The following is a 22,401-nucleotide window of genomic DNA, read 5'->3' on the forward strand; positions in this document are numbered from 1 at the left end:
CAGCGATACACACTTTATTAGCGAGGAAGGAAACAGTGAAAGCAATCGGGCTGTGGCCGGCCGTGCGCGCACATCTGTGGTAAGAAGCGAGGCTCACACCGCACTACATCAGGTGGCGGAGGTCCTCGAAGTTGAGCATATTGTTGGCTACATCGGACCAGGCTGCGTGGCTCGCCCCGTCCATCTCTGGGGCCAGGCTGTTGCTGCTSTCCAGTGTGTGGTTTGTGCCGCCGATGACTTCATGGCATTCAGGGCACGTACTCCTCTGCATTGCTCCCCCACACTCCCCAATCACRTAGATATGTCCATTTTTGCACTTGAACCAGTGGCCCGGGCGATAGCCAATAGCAGTGACAATCTGCACCCGCTCAGCTTCAGAAATCCCCAGCCCTGACACAGGCACAGTGGAGAGAGCATTGATCTTCTCCAGGTGAGCCTTCACTGCAGCCTCATCCTYCTCCGTGAATTTCCTTGTCCCTTCCAGGATCTCACGTGCATCATTAACCTCTGCTGCAATGTCTCGGGACATCATCCTACTTGCTTTGCACCATGTCAAGAGGTTCAGCAAATAAGTCAGTCTCTGGATCTCAGACTGCAGGTCAGAGAGCTCCTGTCCTGTAAAACTGATGCGTTGCTTATCCAGCCACTCCTGGACTTCATCCAGCCTCTTTCTCAGCCCCTTCTTTTCATTCGCATCAATTTTGTCCATAGAATGGATTAAGTCTGCTACACGTTTGTAGAAATTAATCAGGTTCTCAATTAGTCCGATACTCCTTGTGGAGAGGGAAAAAGCTTTTAGTTTATCTAACAGCATGGCGTACTTAGACCATAGAGTTTTCCTTAGGTCAACACTCTGCAGCAGGGCAGCCTGCAGTCTTTTTCTGCTAGATTCAGTTTCCTGTGCTGGGCCTTGGATTTTCTGTTTCACTCGTTCTATCTCCTCCACCCGCCTTTTCACACTGGTGCCATATCTCAGATTCTTTCTGATGGGTGTCTGGCACATAGGGCATACCTTCAGCTTGATGGCATCATCATCTTCATCCATATAATGGTCAAGGCCTTGTGACTCAAAGACATGGCCACAGTCTTCAAGCTGTACAAATCGAGCATCTGGGTCATCCTCAAAGCCAAAAAAGATCTGAGTGAGCTCCTCATGGTCACAAACAAGGCACTTCTTTGGACAGGGCTCTCCACACAATCCAGCACAGGGATGACCACAGGGCAGTATCTTAGGACATGGAACATCGCAGCGAGGCCTGTTGCACGGCTCAGAGCAAAGGTTGGTACACTGGTAGTGCTGGCACCGCCACTCACATGGCTCGGCACAAGGAACACAGCTTTCCCAACATTTCTTTTTGCACTTACTGTGAATACAGTAGTTCTCACATTCYTTCTGACAAGGAGGGCATTCTGTAGTACAAGGCTCTTGACACTTGTGGGAGCAGATCAAGAAGCGCTTGCATGGGCTGTTACATGCCTTATGAAATCTTCCTCCAAAGCAAGTATGACATGAACCTGAACATACATGACCACATGCCAGTGTGACAGAACATTCAGTCATACATTTCACAGTCTCTTCACAATCCGTAGTAGTGATCCAGCATTCAACTTTCTGCTTGTGGCCACATTTCAGTGTGGCTGTAACCTGTTCAGGACATGGCACTGTGCATCCCTGCCCACAGGAATCCCTGCATGTGTGTCCACAGTTTAACTTCTTCTGGCAAGGTTCCAGGCACTTAAATTCTCTCTCTGGAATATGGCATGGCACCATCTGTGTGTGGCCACACTTAGAAATAGTTTTCTCTACCTTCACCACACATTTTCCGCAGGACTCATAACATGGCTTTGTGCAGCGGTGCCCATCTGCACAAAGCACCTTTTGACAAGGCTTCAGGCACTGGTAATCTTTRTGCTTCGGGTCATATGGGTGACATGCCCTTGCACAAACATGTCCACAACTCAATCTAAACTCACAGGGACGACTACAGCCTCCCTCCGGGACTCTGTTGAAGTCYTCACCTGTAGATACCTGGGTCTTGGTTTCAGGGTGGTTTTGACAGCAAAGYTCCAGTGACTGGCCAATGTGACCATTCTCCTCAAGGGTTTGAATGATCTTGCTCCAGAGAGGAACCTTGCCAAGCATTCTCATGTTTCCAATACAATACAGCCCTTTCTTAGCTCTGGATAATGCCACACATATCCGATTAGGGATCTTCAAGAACCCAGATCTCTCCTCTTCATTGCTCCGCACCAGTGACAGCAGAACAATATCATTCTCCTCCCCCTGGTACTTATCTACTACATGAACCTTCACACCTTCAAAGATCTTCGCTGGCATGAGCTTTTGCAGACAGAAGAGCTGTCCAGTGTAAGTAGTGAGAATGGTGATCTTAGAAGGTTCATAGCCCTGACATAAGAAGTATTTGCAYAGTTCCACTACAAAGTGGGCTTCATGTGGGTTCTGGTGGCTTTTCCCTTCCTGAATCTCTTGCTCAGGAACCTGATGTTCCACAAAGAAGACGTTAGTTGAGACGCCCTGAAACAAGAGGAAGGACATCGCAAAGGGAAGTCTAGTTTCTGTAGCCCCAGCCTGTTTCCATGTCCCTGATTATCCACTAATTGGAGCACTTTTAAGCAGATTATTACAGTATGGAGTTACTGTGTATTTAGGTGATTTCCTCCYAGATTTCCATAGTTTATTAATCAAATTGCAATTTCAGCTTATTGGTAACACTTCAGTATCCTAATATGAAATCAMTTCCTGTGGATAATTTTATTCTCTATCTTTCCAGAGAAGTTTCTACTGTACCTTTCCAAAAGAGAACAAAAGAGAACTKGAAGTGTTAGTAACATTTTTCAAAGCATATTAATGGTGTGAACAATGTCTTGTTTTGGCCCTGTGGGAAAAAGATACCAAGTTACCAGTGCACAAGGCTTAGCACTTGCCTAAAACATGTCTTCTCTGTTGCTGCAATAAAAACAAGGCAACAAGGAAGATTGCTTTTTCACCGGRAAAACTAGGAATGCTAGGACTCCAGTAGTCACTTACCAGCTCATGGTATGTGGAGTTGACTGCTCACCTGTTCAGAAATTCTATTTGCCTTCAGTTAGCAGGGACTTTSATTTATTTTACCTATTAACTGAAATTATTCTACTTGTAAGAAATTATTGTCCTACCTGCCAAAACCCAGAGACTAATTTTATCAGGAAAGAACTTTTTGTAGATCAAACCTAGATCTCTAGTTTTACAAGGTGTCCATAGTGGCCTAGTGTCCAGGGTAGAAGAATTTAATTCAGTCATCACCTACATTGGTTGTTGTACTAGCTGGGAAGATTCAATTTTGGTTGGATTTTGGAGGGGTGGTTGTTTGGGTTTCTAATTTATTTAACTAAATTATCATCTACAAAGACTTGATCTGGATTTCAAGATACCAAAAGAGGACCTGCCACCTTCCCAGACAGCTTATTCTAATAATTAAATCTTCACTATTAATTTTCTCTTGTCTGACTTCAGCAGTCTGCTATAGTTTTCACTATGCTTCCCTCATCCAGTTAAAAAACTTTTACCTAATTAGTACTGTTTTTTTTATGAAGACAGATTTGCATAGGCTAAGCTATTGTTATGCTACTTCTTTATCTGCCTCCAGTCCTTCTCTCAGGGAATTCAGTGGCTTGTGTTTCAGAGATCCAAGGCCATCAGTGTAAAAGTGTAACCTTGGCTCAGACTTCTGGGAAAATAGTTCAGTTTGTGACAGAGAGYTGTGAGCGGGTCTGCAGCAAACAGGCTGTGCAAGATATGCAAGGGAAAATTCTGGACAGAGAGATGATTGTTAATAGTTCAAAGATGCAAGAAAAGCACCAACATAGAGATACATGAAGTCCTGATTAGGGCRAGGAAACAAAAATCAGAAAACAGGGAGTAAGTGTTAAGATGGAAACTCAGAACCATTAAGGAAGAAACAAAAGCTGACATTTGTGTCTAATACCTAAAGAAAGCATTCTAATAACTTACTAAATTCTGGCTGTTTATAGTGCATGTTAGATAATAAGTGATTACTTTATACTTGCATAGATTTTCTTTGCAGATGTTGTGTATTGGTAAAATCCCCAAAGGAAGAACCCAAGGAAAAAGGGTTCCTGTAATCTAGTCACCTATCTTGTAYTGGAGTTTCACATACTATGCTTTAAGTCTTTAATTTAAAATTTCTTCTTAACTTTGAAACTCCTACAATTCTTTTGTTTTCTCATCCATTTTTTACTGTTCTTTTAAAGTCWTTGGTGTTGGATTCCATCACTAATGCCAGAAGAACTACAAATTACTAATTCTGTATCACACAATTCCTTGGTTTGGGTGTAAATTTCAGTAACTGAATTTGACCTAAGAGTTTGAAATCCTTGATTAGTGTATTTTGCAAAAACTCATTTAGCCAGTAACAGGGGACTTGTATTGCTGAAAACTCACTTTTATATTCTCATATTCCAGGACAGAAGGATGGTTCTCCAGTTTCTGGTATATATGAGGACTGATAAGTTGGGCAATTTCAGGGCGCATGCGGTGCTGAAACACAAAACAGTTTTATCAGTCTTGAGGAAGGAGCATCATATTTCCTTGTCAATATTCTGTTGCTCCACTGTACAAACTGTGGCTGAATACAAGACAAGGATGACTTTTCAATAAAAATAAGAAGAGAGAACTTCCCAACCCCTGCACTCTTCCACCCTATTGCTGACACCACCACCAACTACAGGAGTGGTATAGCAGGGTATTTTCAAAAAAATCTCTTGGTAAGGTTGTTGTACAACAGTGCTGATTTCAGTGCAAATCTAAGCACACTTATAGATAACAAAAGCCAGCACTTCACCCTAACTACTAAATGAGCTCTTCCAGGTACCTTTAATACAAGACTGCTGGTGGTAGAATTAACTTCCCCAGACACAAAGATAGTTTATTATAGCATTTTAGCAGGAAGCAGCCTGAGAAGAATTGTGCTGTCTCACTTTGTAAACTTCTGGAAGTTTCAGTTGCCACAACAAACCATGTTCTTTGCACAAAAATGTGAGAACCACAGTGCTGTAGACATATCACAAAATAACTGAAAATACACTGGAATTCTGTTTATCTCAGTTTGCTCCTSCCATTCTTCTCAGAAGTTAGATAGYATATTCTTTTCTTTTGGGCTGCTCTTACAGTATAAATAAAAACATAAGTGTATTGCAAACTTAAAACAACCTAAATGCAAATGCCATGGAGTTTTTTGTAGTTCTTCCTTACTTGATATTTCAGACAGACAAAGGGGAAATTCACTTTGATCAGACGTTCAAAGAGAGAGACTTCGAGGTTGAAGTTCTTGGCCAGGTCATATACGTTAGCACTAGGCTGCAACTGAAAGAGAAGGGACAGGAGGTCCATGTTTTAGCGTTTGTCCTATGTTGTTAGTAAGATTTCTCACTCTCATTTTCTGTGGCTGGTACCCTACTGAAAGGTCAGAGACTGGATTCTTGCAGAAGTGCTAAATATCAAAGCTAGATACAGTCACAATTGAAGCACATCTGAAATTGTATCAGTTGAACGAAAACAACAGTTCCATAGGAGCTCTAGTCTAAAACTACAGGAGACAGGACCTATGGTGTCTGTGGAAGGTGGAGAGCAACAAACCTTGGCAATTTTCACACATTGTGTTTGTTTAGATGGCTCTAGTTCATTAGCACAGCAGATGGAGACATTAGTAATGAAAATTACCTGCTGGTGATCTCCAATGAGGATGAGGTGCTGGCAATCTTTACTCAGAGTAGTAATGGTGTGAGCCTCGAGCACCTCTGCTGCCTCTTCTACAATTACGATTTGTGGCTTTATGTGCTGCAAGATCCGTCGGTATTTGGCAGCACCTGAGCAAGGACAGAAGATAAACCTTAGGATGTAACTACACTCAAGCAGTAAGACAAGTTTTCACAGAGAGGAGTAGGCTCTGTCCCAGAAAAGACTGGGATTCTTCCCAATATTCCCCATTTCAACACTCAGATTTTTGAATCCATACCTGGCTTCTCTATGAAGAGTTATTAAAGAAGGCAGGTGGGAATTATTCCTATGCTTACCTTAGTCCTTTCTCAATTGAGACAAAAGATATACTCAATACATTGTTCTACACACATAAATAAGCCTATGTGGTCTCTTCAAAGGGACATACTACAACGACCTTGACATTACCATCTCCAGAAGTTRCTGGAGATATCCTGGAATAGCAATATAGACATTAGCTGTGCCTTACTCAGGCACAAGTGGTGCAGTTCCATTACAAGAATGCTGCTYAAGATGGGGGAATGCAAAAGGGCTCTGAAGCTGCTCATGCCACTAATTGACAACCCTCAAAACCGCCCCACTTGCAAAGAGAGCCAGAGATTAAAAAGGCTCCAGACCCAGGCTGTGAAGCAGCACAGATGATACTAATCCGTCAGCAAAAAGGTTCTTTAAACATGACTGGAAGCAATACAATACTGGTTTGTTTCCCAACTGCTCTGCACCTGTGGTTGTCATCCCCACAATTCTGGCCTCTTGGAGAATGAAGAGATCTTCCTTYAGCTTCAGTTCTTTCATTCTTTCTGCTGCATCCTGATACTGCTGTTTACTCTCCCGAATGTCCTCTAGAATAAAACTCCGGTAAGTCTCCAGCCAAAGCCTGGGAAAAAAGAGCCATTATCACCCACTGCAGGGAAAACAGGATGGTGATCCACAAATTCTGAATGGATTCAGTTCAAAACTTTCCCTGTGTCTTTTGGGTAACAGATTATTACCATCTGTACTTAGTCCTGAACTTGTACAAATGCAGGGGATAACATTGCWTCCCATGCAGTACAAGGAAGGTAGTAACAAGCATGTTCAAACAAGGAGTTGAACAGATAGAGGCAGAAACATCACRGCTTGACACAGTTTGCAGCCTGGAACAATCCTAGGAAACACTTGCCTGACAGGCCCTGCAAAATAGCTCTGTCACCTGTAAAGCCTCCAGCGAGAGTTCAGGTCAAGTTTCCACAGATCCTGAATAGCATCGGCCTCTAACTCTGTCATTGCCTTCACTTTAGGGAGCGTAAGCTTCATCTTCTGCTTCATTTTCCTCCTCTGTCCAGGAGCCACCTGCAAAAAAAAAAAAAAACAAAAAAAACCCAACTCTTAAAAAAGCACTTATAGCACAAGGATTCTTTTGTGTTAGCATCCCCATGTTATTCTTTAAATAGTCATATTAATGCATACAGTTACCTCCCACTGCATGGTCTGCTGTAGTGGTTGAGCTGTTCCTTCTTCCTGGTTCAGCTTCACAGCCAGCATGGCACTGGCTAGTTCATTAATAGCTCTGTCCTCTTCTTCCTTCCTCCTCTGAGGGTTTGCTATCTTTTCATCATCAATCATTCTCTCAGCTTCAATCAGGTCAGCCATCTCTGGGATCGCCAAAAGTTCCTCTTCTGCTTCACCTTCCCCCTTGTCCTCTCTTTCCTSCTCACCACCTGTGACAGTCACCAGTTACATGCAGTAAGCCACAGCCACTCTACCAGTGCAGCAATCAGATCACTATGTGGAAATTAGGGCTAATCTGCTTTCCACTCCTCCACAATATCACACATCATTCTGTGCCTGCTAAGTAGCAGGGTCTCTTTTCTGGCACACATTGCTCTGCTTAGGCAAACACACTTGTAAGAGGATGTGTGGGGGGYTGGTGTCTTTTTTGCGTTAAGTTTTTTTGTTTTGTTTGCTTTACCTGGATTTTCAGCCCATATACCCTCTGCAGCATTCGGGGTGAAGACAGATTCATCGGGGACCAACCACTCCATAATTATTGAACCATTGTAGTGTAACCCAGCGCCCTCCTAATGCAAGAAAAGTCGAATCAGTCAGGGCTATTGCACTTCAGAGTCCTAGGGTGGTGCCAAAGCAGCACCTAACAGCAGCAGGCAACTAGGAAAAGTCCCCGAGAGACTCTACAGAGCTAGAAACTCTCCAAGCAGCCCCAGACCTTCAGAAAGGGCACCCCTCTTTCCCTTCAGTTTAAGAAGCTTTCGTTTAGTCACTTGGATTGTTACGCTGCTAAAGATCACTTAGAATCCCTGCAGTTTAAAGGAGCAAAATTCAAAGCCCCTGCTTGCCCYGCCTGGTCCAGACTACTGTCATTTGGCACAGCTCACAGTTCACTGCCTTACTTTCCCAATAACCAAATGATGCTCATGATGGTAAAAAGATGTGTGCTGGGGGAACCTCAGACCCGTTAGCAGAAAGGACGGTATGCATGCACTGGGATTGCTTGACTCAGAAGAAAGGGACCTCTCTTACCAGATCCTTCATCAGGCTGGCCCAGTGCTGGGGAGCAATATGCGGTTTCAAGTAGCGCTCATGCAGAATTCCATAGGTCGTGCATGTCAATCGATCTGCTCTTTCAAGGAGCTCCTGCTCAACATCTTCCATCTCAGTCTTTATCTACGCATAACAAAGAGAAGGGAGTCAGCATCACACTCAGAGAAACAAAGTTTGGAAACACACAAAAAGCTGACAGAAGAATTAAGATGCCAAATTTAGCATAAAACAAGGTGAGAGACATTGTGTGGGGGAGGTTTATCATCTCCTCCAATGCACAGGCAACCCAGTACCAGCATTCCAGGGAGATCTGCACATACATTTTCATAAGCTCTGGGAAGGTAGTCTGGGAAGTCTTCTCTTTGAACAAACACCTTCCTCAGCTCCTTTAAGGTGCATCTGTGCAGGGCCAAACTGCTACTCCTGCCCCCAACACGCACTATCCCATCTCTTTGAAATGAGAGTATTCCTGTGAATGAAAGAAAAACATTAGAACTAGGAGGCCAAGCTCAGTTTTCAGCAACAGGACAAGAGGTAGGAAAAACACCTTTTGTCTGCAAATCCTACAGTGGTTTGCTCTAAGTGAAGTTTTTTTAATCTATGTCAMTGGGGCCAGAGTCACCAAAAAGAAGGTTAGCATGCCATAAGATGAGCAGAGTAAGAGTTACAGTATAGATTCTAATTACACATTCTAATAACAGGTTGCATGGAGAATTTGTGAATGCACTATTCCCGTGTGGTGTTCAAGGACAGGCTGGACAGAGCTTGGAGCAACCTGGTCTAGTGGAAGGTGTCCCTGTCCATGGCAGGTGGGCTGGAACTAGATGATCTTTAAGGTCCTTCCAACCCAAACCACTCTATGATTCTACCTCCATCCTACCTCCATAGCTACTCTTACCTTCTAAGAACTGATCCARTGCATGGTTAGTGTAGCAGACTATAAGAATGGGACTGTAAGTCCTTTGCCACATGGACGCATTAGTCAAGAGAGCCTGAACAATCTTCAAACCCACGTAAGTCTTCCCTGCAAAAAAAGCTCAGAATCATAAAAGGATATTCACCATTTATGAATGCCTTGAAACATAGAAACCATCAAAAATGGATACAAGTCTCATTTCTAGGCTGCCAATCTGGTCTGTACCAAGAGAACTGACCCCAGGGTTAACTAGGTTACAAAATGTAGACGAAGTAGTATGACACTGACTTTCTGGCCTGTGGTTGAGTCAGGCCACAATCTGCAAGAATGTTGTTTTTTGGATATACAGCAAACCTGGACACAAGGTTTTCTCTTTCACTGCATMCCCCAGCCCACTCTGATACTGGTGTCATATGTGACATTGGCTGCATGTAAAACATCCACATACTAGTAGAATGCAAGCACTGGTGCTTGTTTAGTTCAGGTACCATTTTAAAAAATTGAATTRTTCTTGTAATACTTTATTCAGAAAATGGTTCATGGCTGAATGCTGCCAATGCTCTCACATGCCATGAAGACAAGTAGGAGAGTGCTGCACAGCAAGAGGGACCATGTTCTCAAAGGTGATTGAAAACTTTTTCACCCCAATATGCAAGTGCAACAAACAGTGCAGCTGGTGTCTACTCGCATCTAGGTGGGCACAGATCAGACATGGGTATCTGAGGATATTAACTGTCTCCATAGGTCACGCTATCTGGGCCACTCAATCATTAATTAGTCACAGGACTAAAGCTTTGGAGACAGTACAGCTGGCTTTCTCTGAAGTTAATCTACCCAGATAGGGGAATCAACGAGAACTCCTTAGATTACAGAGCCTTTAAGCAAATATTTCTCACCAGTGCCAGGAGGTCCTTGGATAATAGCCAGYTCCTTGGTGAGTGCAAGATTCAATGCCTGAATCTGAGAGTCATCCAATTTCAAGGCTTCCATTGAAAGCCATTGATTGGGATCTAGAACACAGACACTTCTCAAGGTATCGGGGCACTTCTCTAGACGTGAAGTCTTCACCAAGGGTGCAAAGTTGTAGGCAGTATCCTCTGTCAGGTACGCCGGCTCCTTCACATCTGCATCACATTCCACAATGTACTTCGGGAATGGGATATCTTCTTTCYGCATTTCCTGCAACCCTTCTAACACATGCCGATAGGCCTCAAAGTAGGCAGTTGTCTCTACCATGAGGAAAGAGTCTGAGGGTCGGACATCGTCAAGCAGTAGCTGGCTCTCTTCATCAAAACACAGCTCCACATTCCCATTGACAAGTTCTGCAGCATTACGATTAGAAACAGTGGCGAAAAGGAATGTTTCAAAGTGATCTTGGGACATGCAGACCAGGGATCCATAGATCAATCGTTTAGAATTCTGCCACTGAACAAACCTCAATGGTTTTGTGTCAAATTGGACCTTGTAAGCAATACCAGTTGAGGTACAACGCAGGGCAATAATCCGTGTGTCAAAGTAGATCCTGATATCATCAAATTTTTTCTTTCTCAAATTTCTGTCCTGAAGGCTCTGCAAAACCTCCATGATACCTTCCCTTAAAGGCCTCACAAAGTCTTCTCTCAAAAGTCGGAAGTGGGTGTCAAGATAAATGCTGGCACTTTCATATCTTCCAGAAACAATATTGGGATGTAGAAAAGGTTTCTCATTACAGTGTACCTCATCATATGTTGGATAAATGCTCATGAAACGATAGGTTTCTTCTTGSCCGTCTTGAGGTTTCATAAATGTACAGTTATCAGTCCTCAGTGTGCCTTCACGTCTCTTTTCCTGCAGATGCTGCATGAGCATCTGGACTCTATTGAGATTCTTCTCTGTCTCTTCTGTGATGGTCACACCAGAAGCTCTCARGGCATTTACGGATGCTGGCAAGACTGTCAAGAGAATGGAGACTYTCTGTACAGAGCTGGCTGGGAAAGTACTGATCAGGTCCTGAAGAAGTGAAATGATGTTGCTGATATGCTCAGGGTACTCACGGCGTACAGCAGGAACTACTTCTGTTACCATGTCAGACACATACTGTGGCAGACAGATCTTGAGAAAGTTGGACTCCCTCACCACTCCAAGAAGCTTTTGGACATTCTGTCTATCCATTTGGGAACTGCATGCTTTTTGAAGTACCCGGCAAATGAGCTGAACGAAATTGTGGTTCATAGTTGTTTGGGAAAGAAGTTCCTTCAACCCCGAACTGGAAGCAAGTGTGATGACAACTTCTGAGGGGTCTTTCTCSAGGAGACTTTCCAGGAATTTATAGCCAATCCTTCTGACTTGCCGAGGCTGCTCACTGTAGTGGGCACCACCTGGGTTAACAATCTGGCAGAAATGAGGGTTCTCCTGAGGTTGCATCCTCTGCCTGCTACCTTCATTTTCCCACCCACTCCTCAGCCCTCTCCCTCTATCTCTTCTCTGAGCTTGTCCACCTTGATATCTTCTTCCCCTGCCTCCATTTTCTTGCTCATTCCAGGATCCTCTGGTCCTCTCAYGGGCTTGTCCAAGCTGATACCTCCTTCCTCTAAATACATTTTCTTGCTCATTCCAGGGTTCTCTGTCCCTATCATGTGTTTGCCCACCTTGATACCTCATTCTCCTTCCCTCATTTTCCTGTTTAGTCCAGAATCCAGTGGTTCCACTGTTGGCCTGTTGACCTTGGCTTCTTGGCTTGTTTTTACTTGATTCAGGCACCTTTACAATTAAACTGCCAAATCTCTSTTCTCTTTGCCCAGGTGGAGGAATATAATTACTGTCTTGGAGGTTTTCCCCTAACTGAGGTGTCCGGCCTGTTCTGCTCCTTCCTATAAAGCCGGTGTCCAAATGAAGTACATGCCCTTAAAAAAAAAAAAAAAAAAAAAAAAMAMTCCTTAATTATAAATCAACCACATTAACACACCTCCCAACAAAGATGCATGGGCATATTGGCCAGACAGTCAGCATTTGGCATCAAGTTAAAAAATGATTACATTTGCACACAGACTTTCAAATTCATGACTCATTTGTACCCCCGTTTTTAACTGCTAAAGAGAGTGCAATGCTTGGAGTTCACTTGAGTTAAACAGACACTAAAAACCAAAATTTTTTCCACAGAACTGAAAGCAGAAATAAGATGAAGTTTCCTGCATTTCCTCGGGAGTTAGTCGTCAGTGAAACAATGACAGAGGCAGCCGCAGCTGACTTGGACTGGCTGTATACAGCACATTCAAACATGGAGCTTCTGGTTAAAGTCCAGCTTTTCGGAGTAGCCGGAAGCACAGGCTATAGAGCCTTTGTCAGGGTCGCCACGGGACGCTTAGGGAAGCACTGACTGCCAAGAGGAACAAATAGCAAAAGGCTGCTGCGACCCAAMAGGGCCCTGAACAGATTCCAAGGGCAAATAGGGAACTGTTGAAACTCAGCCCTGAGGGAAAATTTCGCTGTATACAAGCAGAGGAGTAGCGGATTCCCCTGCACCAGCACCACCCCCATCTCTCCAGCCCTGCATTCCCCGGGAGACCCTCACCTCTCGCTCCAYCTCGGGGGTGCCGAGGACCCTCCTGCCCAGGACCCTCCATCGCCCGGCCGGGGACTCCTCTGGGTCTGTTCCAGCTCTGCGGGGCGAGGACAGCGCTGGGCGCTGGGGACCGTGGCGCTCCTGCCTCCGCACACGGGCGATGCTGCGCAGCGCGATCCGCACAGCTCGGGAGCCGCCGGCTCTGCCCCGATACCCAAGAGCGCTTCCCCTTCCAATTCCCCGTAAAGTTTTACTTTCCAGTTCCCCGCAAGTCCCGCCCGGTGGGCAGAGCCCTGTACAGCTCGTCACTGGCGGGCAGCGCCCCTGAAASGGAGCTTCTCCTTCTTTCTCCGCGGGAAGGGAAAGCGAAGAGAAGGAGAAGGAAAAAGAAGAAGAAAGGAAGCGCAAGGGAAAGGAAGCGCAAGGGAAGGGAAATGCAAAGGATGGGAAACACAGCCTAGCACCACCTATCCCACCCTGCCACCATTGCTTTCGGTTTCCTTTCCCGGCATTGCGGGGCGGGGCAGCCGCGGCTCTGCCCACCCTCCCGGGTCCGGCCCCTCGCCCGGCCCCCGGCCCGGCCCAGCGCACGCGTGTGCCGCGGGGTTCCRGCTGAGAGCCATGGCCACGCTGGAGAGCCTGGGCCTGGTGGGCACCATCGCCGAGGGGGACGTGGTGCCCGTGGACTCCGAATCTGACGACTCCGAGGATGAGGAGGTGCGGCCGGGTGGGCGCGGGAGCCGCGGGCCGGGCCGGTGTGGCGGGGCCGTGGCGCGGTCCTTGCTCACGGGTRTTACCGCAGGAGCTGCCCCGGGCGCCGGGCTCCAGGCGGCGGGGACCTTCCCGCGGGGACTTCAGCGCCGACTTCGTGTTCGAGGAGGTGGAGGCCGGCGGGGWGGACGCGTGGACGGCGGCACTGCGGCAGCTCCGCGGCAAGGTGAGGCCTAAGGCCGGATGGAGCTGCGGTGCCAGAGGCCACAGCGCCCGCTGCTCTCTCGAGCTCCTCTTACAGCTTCTCTGTTGTGATTTTCTGCCTAGAAAGCAGCTACGACGCTGGATGAAAAGATTGAGAAAGTGAGACAGAAAAGGAAGCTCCAGGTAAGGGTCTTTCTCATTGCTGAAAAGACTGATATRTGTTTGGCTATTCCCTCAGCCACAGTGCTCTGGCTGCAGCTCATCACTTCAGCTGGGTTTGCTGCCACATGTCATGTGTTGCTGAACAGATGAGGCTGCAGAATTATTAATGATTAAAGTTATGCAGAACCATGGATTTGTGAATGGACTTATAATAGTAARCACAGGGTTACAAAGGATTGAAGTTTCTTCTTCATCCTTTCTTCTTAAGACATTTTTGGAGTTATATTTTTTTAGGAAAGAGAAGCTAAACAAGCAAAAGTGAAAGATGAAGATGCTGAGGCTGAAGATGATCAAACCAAAAAGGAGTGTGAGGATTGYAGTAGGGATGAAGAAGATGAGGAATCTGAGTATTCAATGGATGATGAAAGTATCTACACAAAAGCAGGTATCAGCTATACAATAGCCGTAACTAAACTCTTCCCTGAAGAAGGGTATTTACTTAGCAATTTTATTCCATTATGTGCCTCTGTTTGTTTCTGAGGCTTCTTCCCCAGCATCTCAATTGACAGCAAAAAGTATGAGGTTATAAGATTAAGATAGTTCACAACATCTTGTTATGTGTTTAGCTGTTAATTCCTGTCACATTTCTTAATTCCTGTCACATTTCTCTTTCTCTCCAGATAAGGTCAAAGTGAAGGAAAAGAGGAGATCAAAAAAGGGAAAAGCAGTAAGTGTTAAAAACTAGTCAAATTCCTGCATAATTTCTTGTGGAGRTATTTGGCTTGATTAACAAACCATAGCTCAAAAACCAGCCCAGAGCCCTTTGGTAACATGTTATGTTGCTGCCTGTGTTGTTCCAGTTTTGTTGTTGTTCCTGTTTCTAGGAAGCAGAGAGCTTTTTTGAAGATGCCTCTCAATATGACGATAACCTGTCATTCCAGGACATGAATCTTTCACGACCTTTGCTAAAGGTATTTACCTGGTTTATTTATTACACATGTTATTCTGAAGAATGTTGTATAGACTCCCTGCCACCTATTAGAACTGTCAAATTCCTCTTCTCTTTGCAACCTCGTTAAAAATAAAATTATTTGGGAGCTAGTGTGATAGTCCTTTAGGAGCTGTTATTACAAGTTAATGGAAACTATTCTTTGATTTGCAATGTGTCAACACCATCTTGAGTGAGACTTTTCACAGCATGGTTGAGGTTGGAAGGGACATTGGAGATCCTCTTGTCCAACCCCTGCTCAAGCAGGGCCACTTAGAGCTGCTGCCCATGAACATGTCCAGATAGCTTTGAATATCACCAGGGATGGAAACTGCAACCTCTCTGTCCACCTAGTGCCTGTGCTAAGTCACCCTGAGGGAGAAAAAGTGTTTCCTGGTGTTCAGAGGGAACCTGTGTTTCAGTTTGTGCCCATTGCATCTTTCTCTGGTCACCACTGAWCAGAGCCTGGCTCCAACCTCTTTTCACCCTCCCATSAAGTATTTATTGACATTGACCAGTTTCTCCTTGAGCCTTCTCTTCTCCAGGCTGAGCAGTCCCAGCTTTATCAGCCTTTCCCCATACATGAAGTGCCTCCAAGCCCTTCATAATTCTTCGTAGCCCTTTGCTAGTCTCCAGTATGTCCATGTCTCTTGTGCTCAGAAGTCCAGAGTTTCACACAGTACTCTAGGTGTGGCCATGCCAGAGACAGAGTTTAATTGCTCTCTCTCCTTTGTAGGCAGTCACAGCTCTTGGCTTCAAGCAACCAACCCCAATTCAGAAGGCTTGTATTCCAGTGGGTCTTCTGGGAAAGGATATTTGTGCTTGTGCTGCCACTGGGACAGGTAGGGGCTTGAGCAGGCCATAGGAAACGCGGAGAATTAGCTATTCACAATAATTGGTAACTCTTCCTAATTTTTGTCTTTAGGTAAAACAGCTGCCTTCATCTTGCCTGTCCTTGAGCGCCTGATTTACAAACCTCGCCAGGCTCCGATAACACGTGTACTGGTTCTGGTGCCAACACGAGAACTGGGTATTCAGGTCCACTCTGTCACAAAACAGCTGGCACAGTTCAGCAATGTCACAACTTGCCTTGCAGTAGGTGAGTACTGACATGAACTGTGCAGCTCAGTGTAAACCATTACACAAAACTGGGAATTCTGTGTGTAAAACTGGAGGCTATATGGTTATTATACTTCTAGTAGATATGTTTTGGTTTAAAATCTTACTTTCCAATATTGTGCTGTACTTATTTTGTGGTTTCTGGGAAAGAAAATATGGGGTCACTTCCATATATGAATGTGGTTTAATCTGAGGTGTTTCCCATTCATCAGGCAGTTTGCATCCATCTGCTTGGGGGTCCAGCAATTTGTATTCTCTCTCTTTCAGGTGGTCTGGATGTGAAGACTCAAGAAGCAGCTCTACGCTCTGGGCCAGACATTCTCATTGCCACTCCTGGGCGACTGATTGATCATCTCCACAACTGCCCTTCTTTCCACCTGAGCAGTGTTGAGGTGCTGATTTTGGATGAAGCAGACAGGTAGGRTAAGCAGGACAGCAGTGAAAAACATAGGAGTTTTCTGCTTTTCTYTTCCCAGGCTATAGGGCTGTCCTTGTTGTCCTGACTTATGTAATGTTTTTTAGCTAGGACCAGGTGAAGCTGCTTTACCTTGCTGTTTTTCTTCTGTGTAGGATGCTGGATGAATACTTTGAAGAACAGATGAAGGAAATAATCAGGTTGTGTTCTCACCACCGTCAGACAATGCTTTTCTCTGCCACAATGACTGAGGAGGTAAGGCAAGCTTCTGGGAAGCATATTGAGGCAGGAAGTTGAATGGGAGTTTGTTTGGTCCTTTGCCAGAAATCACGTGGACTATTTTTTTCTTAACCTGTTTCTGTAGGTGAAAGATTTGGCTTCGGTATCCCTGAAAAATCCCGTCCGAATTTTTGTGAACAGCAACACAGATGTTGCGCCTTTCCTGCGGCAGGAATTTATCCGTATCAGACCCAACCGAGAGGGGGACCGTGAAGCCATTGTAACAGGTCAGTGWTGAGTAAAGACAGGCTGGAATCAGTGAGGGACTGTGGAGCAGGCTTCTGAGAGGACTTTCTTGCAGCTCTGCTGACACGAACATTCCAAGATCATGTGATGCTCTTCACGCAGACCAAGAAGCAAGCTCACCGCATGCACATCCTGCTTGGACTGATGGGCCTGCGGGTGGGAGAGCTTCATGGGAACCTCTCTCAGACACAGCGGCTGGAATCACTCAGGTATTAGCAGGTTTACTTGCAATCCTCAGCTAAAAAGAGGTTCCAAGTTGAAAGTTTTAGTGCAGAGGTAGATTGCTACATTCATTGCCGCTAATGCGTTTGCTTTCTCTGCTCAGGCGCTTTAAGGATGAGCAGATTGATATTCTGGTAGCTACAGATGTGGCTGCACGTGGACTTGATATTGAAGGTGTTAAAACRGTGAGTATTTGGGGCACTGAGCTTTGTAATGGGCCTTTCATGTTCTTTCCCTACTAACACTGTTTCTGTTACAGGTAATCAATTTTACCATGCCTAACACCATCAAACACTACGTCCACCGTGTGGGTCGGACAGCCAGGGCAGGSAAGGCTGGTCGTTCAGTCTCACTTGTGGGTGAGGAAGAGCGGAAGATGCTGAAGGATATTGTCAAGACTGCTAAAACAGCAGTGAAAGCCAGAATCCTCCCCCAAGGTATGTCCTTCACTGAGGGAAAGAGCAGGAGAGGATATGCAGGGAATGTGGTAAAGGAGGTGCTGAAAAACAAGATGAACTTACAATGAGATGAATGTGATATTCATATGGTATTGTTTTCAGATGTCATATTAARATTTCGGGAGAAGATTGAGAATCTAGAGAAAGATATCTATGCAGTTCTTTGCTTGGAGCGTGAGGAACGYGAGATGCAGCAGTCAGAGGCCCAGGTAAGCAATTTAAGAATTTTTTTAGTATCTGGTTAGATACAGTCCACAATGAGGTTACCCTAAATGTAGTTAACCTGCCTACTTTAGAAAGGGAAGAGGGGTGTATTTTTTAGCCATCATGCAYTCACTGCTTTCCTGAATTACCACAGATCAACAAGGCAAAAAAGCAGCTGGAGTCAGGAAAAAAAGAAAGTGGAAGTGACGGTTTGGAGAGAAGTTGGTTCCAGACCCGTGAGGAGAGGAAGAAGGAGAAATGTGAGTCATGACACTGTTGCTATGTAACATTCTATAGCTGCAGCTGGCCTCTGCTCTRTGCTTTAAGAGGTCCTTTATTCTGTTTTTCTTCCTATTTCCAGTGGCTAAAGCCCTGCAGGAATTTGACCTAGCACTACGAGGGAAAAAGAAAAGGAAGAAATTTGTACAGGACACAAAGAAAAAAGGCCAAATGACAGTGAGTACATTGGTGAACAATTGGGATCCTGGGTGGACTTACAGTTTTCTGTTAGCAAAACCTCACATTACTGCAAACTTGCATTTTAACACCTTTCAGGCAGAGGAGAGGTCACAGTTTGAAATCTTGAAATCTCAAATGTATGCTGAGCGGCTGGCAAAGAGGAATCGCCGAGCAAAGAGAGCCAGAGCCTTGCCAGAAGAGGAACCAGCAGCAGCACCAGCAGGTAAGAGACTTTTGTTTTACAGCTAACTTTTGTCACTTACTTTGCTAGAAACAGRTAAATTAAACCAGTTTGTATAAAGGGAGGCACTGATCTTGGAAGGAATGGCCACAAATGCTGGCCAAGGGTCCATGTTTGCAGTCATTTGCCTCATGCTTAGGATAATTGTGTTCAAGAGTACTGAGATGACGCTGTGGCCTTCCATTTACAACCAGTGTTCTGATTATCGTTTGTTAGGTCCCAAGAAGAAGAAAAAATTGTCTGTGTTTGATGAAGAGCTGACCAACACAAGCAGGAAGGCTCTGAAGCAGTACCGTGCCGGGTAAGGTCTTAGCGGGTCCACATTAGTGCAGACTGCAGTAGGTGACAATGTTTGCCTCTCTGTACTTTCTGAGGGATGCTTTAACTGATACTGGGGGGAAAAGGTGGGTGGGGTTCTTTTGAAAAGTATCTGTCCTATTGATACAATTCTGTGGCTTGTCTGACCTCTCCTCCCACCCCTCTCTCTYAAAAGCCCATCATTTGAAGATCGAAAACGGTTGGGTATTGCCCAACGMAGGAAAGGAGGAAACTTCAAATCCAAGTCCAGGTATAGTTGCCTTTATTATTCAAGTTTTGGCCCCTTTTCTCCTACTTTCTTCTTTTTCCTCTTGTGATTCTTTAAAGGCCCTTGCTAAAAGGTTTGCTGGTTCTACAGTACCCTCATTGCAGGTCTGATGCCAGGGGGTAATCAAGGATACTGCCTTTACTAGCACATTCCTAGGCTTCTCTGWGGAGACCATTTTGCCTAGAAAATGCTCAGTGCTGCTCCTCATCTGTCATTGAGAGTTGGGTTGATGGAATGTTATTTCAATTATCTTTCAGGTACAAGAGAAAGTAAGAACTGTTGGCAGTTACCAAATGGGTAATTTCAGAAACACTGTACAGGCCCTCCATTTCTTACTACTCGAAGAAAATCTTCAGTTTTACTGAAGTTGTCTCCTTGAAGTTTTGAAGTAGTTCTGGGATGTTTGTCAATACTTGGTTAAGACTRTGAAAACATCTGTGGCAGCAAGTGAAATAAAGGATTATTTTTCTTTAAAAATGTTTGTTTTGTGATAGCTAGAACTGAGAGCTGGAAAATGTTACATCTTTCTAGTTCATGGAAGTTGTTTTTTAAGGCAAAAACTGGACAAAGTTTGCTCATATACTTCTGTGATCTTAACAGAGCTGAAGCTGTTGTGGATCAGAACCCATTTCTATAAGAGAAGTTTCTCAAACTACCTGTCACAAGGATGATTTCTTTAACTTTGTATTATCTCCACTACCCTAGTCCAGCTTTTTCGCAGTCTTGCTAAATTTCACTGCTATGCCTTAATAAGGAACACAGGCCAACTGTTAATTTCTAAGTTTTCTATACAAATAGAGCTTTTTTTCTTCAAGCCTGCTCTTCTGGGATGACCAAAGTGCAGCATTAAAAAGTAACAGCGACACTCCTGACCTAAGCAGACCAGTAYAAATGAGTCCAAGTACTAGGTTTTCCATCTTTATTAAAAAGGGCAAACATTACCAGCAGTAGATATAAAATATACATAACAAAGGTCAGACAGGTGGTACTGCTCMGTGTATCCCCTTCCTTGTTCTTCTCTCAGTTCAGAGGTACATTACAGAATCCTCACGGCCTTGGGGGGCGCATGCCAGGTGGAGGGGGTCCTGGGAATAAAAGAAGGAGTTGAAGAGAAAAGCAGCAGCAAGACTAAACAAAAAATACATTTCCCCCACACTCAAAGCAGGCATACRACCCCTTTTTGGCACCAAAGCATTTATAGCAACCAGCAGAGCTAGGGAGACATTGGAATGCATCACCCTTCCAACATTGTTATGGATTCTTGGAGCTTTCAGGCAGTTGGGATAACCTCTGCTCACCTCTCATTCCTGGGGGTGGTGGTCTCATGCCTGGYGGGGGCATTCCCATTGGAGCACCTCTGCCTGGTGGCATTCCCATGGGTGGGCCCATTGGTGGTCTCATGCCTGGAGGAGGTCCCATCATTCCTTAAGCCAAAGAAAAACCAARCATGTAAATCCATCCAGCTGAACATTCAAGGCACTAGCTGGATATCAGAGTATCTTCCATGATACCAGATCTTCATCAGATTTGGGTAGTTACCTCTTTATTACTAATTTTGCCACAAAACATGAGCTCTACAGAGTAATTCCTACCTGGAGGAGGGGCTCCTCTGCTCATGGGTGGGGGAGGACCCCCACGTCCGGGTGTGTATTGAGTAGGGGCTCCTGCWATGCTGGCAGTGGCAGCTGCAGCAGCAGCTGCAACTGTGCCACGACCCTGGGGTGTCATCACCTGTAAACAAAATAAACAGGCTCASAAAAATAGCACCTGCTTTATAACAGTAACTAAAAATAAGACACTGAAACTCCTCTTCAGAAAATTASACCAGTCTTCTGTTAACTTAATAAATAATAATACAATTCAATGGATACCACTTGAAGCATGTGTGAAAAGCTGCACTTTTCATGCCTCTTCTTCTGTCATATAGGACAGAGTTCCTAGGGAGATCTAGTGCCAAAAACACCTTGCTAGGCTCAAACTGTGGTAACAGAAACTATGTTACAGTTCTTCCACTACACCAATTTCTTGCATCACATTGGTACCAAAAAAATAAAAGCCACATGGGTCATAGTATCTCACCTGTTGGGACGGTCCTCCCACTCCTCTGACAGGGCCAGCCAATCCTGCTGGAGCCTGTGGCATGGGAGCACCAGCTGGTACTCCCCTTCCTGCTGCTCTCCCAACACCAGGTCCTCCAGCAGCTCCAGCAAGGGGTACCCGGGCAATTCCAGTCTGAAAACAGAGACCCCCCCCCAAAAAAAAAAATTATCAAAAGTTCTCAGATCCTAGAGAAGTCCACAGCCCTCCTTTGYACAATTAAATGTCCAAGTCCATAAAGAAATTAGAGCTTTCTGCAGTGAAATTTGTTGGACCTAGTCACCATAGCATCTGGAAGTCTAGAACAACACAGTAATAGCACTCCCCTGCAGGGAAGCAAATTCATCAGATATCCCTTCCCTTTTTCCTTAGTTCTGTGCTCATTCTTACATCTTTTGGAGGTGGTCCTTCAACCGTCATGGATACCAGGTTTTCCCCTCGCAGCAACACAAGACCAAGGACTCGTTTCTCTTCCCGTTCTGGCTGTTTAGAATTTTTGGGTCTGGCAAGAAGAAAACACAGAATGAATTAATGCTGCTTTATGAGCTTACAATAGAATATATGACTAGGCTGCTTTTCCAGARAGGAGCACATTTTCATATACCTCAAACTAAGTAAATAGATAAGCCTAACTCTTACAAGGGGCATCACATACAAATATATGTTGATTGTTAGGAAAGAATAGAAACAAAGTGCCCGGTAAGCCCTCGTAGTTGGGGGATTTGGCAAAMGAGACTAAACCCATGACTGTTTTTGCACAAGCCGGTAGCACACGATGCCCCAYTGCTGCCTCGACTCTCGCCAGGGCCCCGCCGGGGAGTCGGGCTGGGGGCATCTCCCGCCGCTCACTTGATCTTGCGGAACTCGTCGCARTCGCAGAGGATGAGGTTCATGTGCTTATCGAAGGCCTTGAACGTGCCGATGAAGACGCGCCCATCCTGCAGGATGCACCGCATGCGGTAGTCGATGTGCTGCAGCATCTTGCTGCTCTTCCCCACCGTCTGCAAGAGAGCGCCGCGTTACCCGCGGGCCGGCCCGGAGCGGGGCTCGTTTCCCCGCGGGCCCCGCGCCCCGCAGGCCCGCCCGGCTCACCATGGTTGCGGCTTTCCGTGCTCCCCCCGCCGCCGCCGCTGCTGCCGCTCCCGCCGCGCTCCCTCGCTCCCTGCAGCCCGCCCGCCCCGGCGGAAGCTCCTACGCGCTGCCGCCGCGACTTCC

General features: G+C 45.4%; 3 protein-coding genes across 3 annotated transcripts; 1 reads left to right on the forward strand and 2 right to left on the reverse strand.

The window, feature by feature from the left end:
* ZNFX1 (zinc finger NFX1-type containing 1) lies at positions 1-13,294 on the reverse strand. Its single transcript, XM_057365913.1, has 13 exons — positions 12,805-13,294; positions 10,151-12,136; positions 9,237-9,362; positions 8,659-8,807; positions 8,318-8,461; positions 7,749-7,857; positions 7,253-7,497; positions 6,990-7,129; positions 6,520-6,674; positions 5,741-5,886; positions 5,273-5,383; positions 4,463-4,558; positions 1-2,536 (listed from the first exon to the last, which is right to left on the reverse strand). The coding sequence occupies exons 1-13, from the start codon at positions 12,854-12,856 to the stop codon at positions 104-106; spliced, it is 5,892 nt and encodes a 1,963-aa protein (XP_057221896.1). The 5' UTR covers positions 12,857-13,294; the 3' UTR covers positions 1-103.
* A 50-nt stretch (positions 13,295-13,344) lies between these two features.
* Positions 13,345-19,430, forward strand: DDX27 (DEAD-box helicase 27). The gene is made up of 21 exons (XM_057365928.1): positions 13,345-13,512; positions 13,598-13,732; positions 13,834-13,893; positions 14,167-14,317; positions 14,553-14,599; positions 14,757-14,843; positions 15,597-15,702; positions 15,786-15,959; positions 16,247-16,397; positions 16,550-16,649; positions 16,759-16,900; positions 16,975-17,128; positions 17,245-17,326; positions 17,401-17,578; positions 17,702-17,808; positions 17,958-18,063; positions 18,165-18,259; positions 18,359-18,485; positions 18,720-18,804; positions 18,997-19,071; positions 19,347-19,430. The coding sequence occupies exons 1-21, from the start codon at positions 13,417-13,419 to the stop codon at positions 19,360-19,362; spliced, it is 2,274 nt and encodes a 757-aa protein (XP_057221911.1). The 5' UTR covers positions 13,345-13,416; the 3' UTR covers positions 19,363-19,430.
* Positions 19,431-19,981: 551 nt separating this feature from the next.
* Positions 19,982-22,367, reverse strand: SNRPB (small nuclear ribonucleoprotein polypeptides B and B1). Its single transcript, XM_057365979.1, has 7 exons — positions 22,279-22,367; positions 22,036-22,187; positions 21,577-21,688; positions 21,169-21,321; positions 20,682-20,820; positions 20,388-20,513; positions 19,982-20,174 (listed from the first exon to the last, which is right to left on the reverse strand). The coding sequence occupies exons 1-7, from the start codon at positions 22,279-22,281 to the stop codon at positions 20,137-20,139; spliced, it is 723 nt and encodes a 240-aa protein (XP_057221962.1). The 5' UTR covers positions 22,282-22,367; the 3' UTR covers positions 19,982-20,136.
* Positions 22,368-22,401: the final 34 nt, after the last annotated feature.

This window comes from Malurus melanocephalus, unplaced genomic scaffold (genome assembly GCF_030028575.1).
Source record: "Malurus melanocephalus ecotype Western Australia unplaced genomic scaffold, MMel_1.1 scaffold_59, whole genome shotgun sequence".
Taxonomy (NCBI): domain Eukaryota; kingdom Metazoa; phylum Chordata; class Aves; order Passeriformes; family Maluridae; genus Malurus; species Malurus melanocephalus.